Source organism: Nothoprocta perdicaria, unplaced genomic scaffold (assembly GCF_003342845.1).
Source record: "Nothoprocta perdicaria isolate Ctin4 unplaced genomic scaffold, notPer1 scaffold_1780, whole genome shotgun sequence".
Classification (NCBI taxonomy): Eukaryota; Metazoa; Chordata; class Aves; order Tinamiformes; family Tinamidae; genus Nothoprocta; species Nothoprocta perdicaria.
In genome coordinates, this window is record NW_020454961.1 from 1 (window position 1) to 1,332 (window position 1,332).

The 1,332-nt window shown below is 69.1% G+C and overlaps 1 protein-coding gene across 1 annotated transcript; it reads left to right on the top strand.

Moving 5' to 3' along the window:
- Nucleotides 1-117: 117 nt before the first annotated feature.
- LOC112944917 (hydroperoxide isomerase ALOXE3-like) lies at nucleotides 118-1,100 on the top strand. The gene is made up of 2 exons (XM_026036439.1): nucleotides 118-287; nucleotides 754-1,100. The coding sequence occupies exons 1-2, from the start codon at nucleotides 144-146 to the stop codon at nucleotides 931-933; spliced, it is 324 nt and encodes a 107-aa protein (XP_025892224.1). The 5' UTR covers nucleotides 118-143; the 3' UTR covers nucleotides 934-1,100.
- Nucleotides 1,101-1,332: the final 232 nt, after the last annotated feature.

The window sequence follows — 1,332 nt, forward strand, 5'->3', positions numbered from 1 at the left end:
TTCCCAGACACCTGGGCCCCTTTTCCCATTCTGGGGGGGTTGAACGGGACTCCTGGGCCCCCCAACTCCCGTTGCCGGACGCCTGGGCCCCTCCCGGACGCCTGGGCCCCGCGCGGCAGTTCGAGCTGGGCTTCCTGCCCAACATGCCGTGCGCGATGCGGGAGCCGCCGCCGGCCACCAAGGCGCCCATCTCGGAGCGGGATTTCCTGGACGCCCTCCCGGCCGTCAACACCAGCTGCATCACCCTGGCCGTGCTCTGGGTGCTGCGCAACGAGCCCCTCGACATGGTGAGCGGYGACGGGGCCCCGGCGTCCGGGAACGGGGCCCTGGCATCTGGGATGGGGCCCTGGCATCCAGGAATGGGAATTGAGGGGCCCCGGTGTCCTGGAGAAGGACCCCAGCGTCCAGGAATGGGGCCCTGGCGTCCGGGAATTGGAATTGGGGGCACAAGTGTCTGGGAACGGGAGCTGGGGGCCCAGGCGTCCTGGGGGCCCTAGCATCCAGGAATGGGAATTGGGGGCCCAGGTGTCCGGGGAAAGGGCCCTGGCATCTGGGAATGGGAACTGGGGGTCCTGGTGTTCAGGAATGGGAATTGGGGGGCCCAGGCGTCCAGGAATGGGAACTTGGGGGTCTGGTATCCAGGGATGAGAATTGAGGGCCCAGGCGTCCGGGAGGGATCTGGGTGTTCTGCAAGGCCCGGAAAAGGGCCCAGGCGTCCGGGCAAGGGACCCAGGCGTCCGGGTGTCCCCGCAGCGCCCGCTCGGCTGCTACCCCGAGCAGCTCTTCACCGAGGAGGCGCCGCGCCGCCTCATCAGGGACTTCCAGGACCGGCTGGCCCAGATCTCCAGGGACATCCGGGCCCGGAACGCCACCATGGAGCTGCCCTACACCTACCTGGATCCCCCCAACGTGGAGAACAGCGTCGCCATCTGAGCCGGACGCCTGGGCCCCTCTGCAAACGGGCCCGGACGCCTGGGCTCCTCCAGCCTTGCCCAACCCGGACGCCTGGGCCCCTCTGCGGACACTCCCCTGGGATACCTGGGTCCCTTCTATCTACCTGCCCGGACGCCTGGGCCCGTCTGACATCTCTCCCGGACGCCTGGGCCCCTCTGACATCTCTCCTGGACGCCTGGGCCCCTGTGACTTCACCCAGACGCCTGGGCCCCTGGTGGCAGCGAGGGCCCCTGCGAGGGCCCCGGGACCTGCCGTCGAGGGGCCCAGGCGTCCGGGGGACCCCTCCCCATCCTGTTGTTCCCCCCCCAACCACCATTAAAGCTGCTGCTTCCCCGGCAACGGCTGTTGCGCTGGGATAGACTGGGACATATTGGGACA

Bases quoted from the DNA above. Each gene is read 5' to 3' on its own strand.
- LOC112944917 (XM_026036439.1), top strand. From the start codon at position 144: ATGCCGTGCGCGATGCGGGAGCCGCCGCCGGCCACCAAGGCGCCCATC.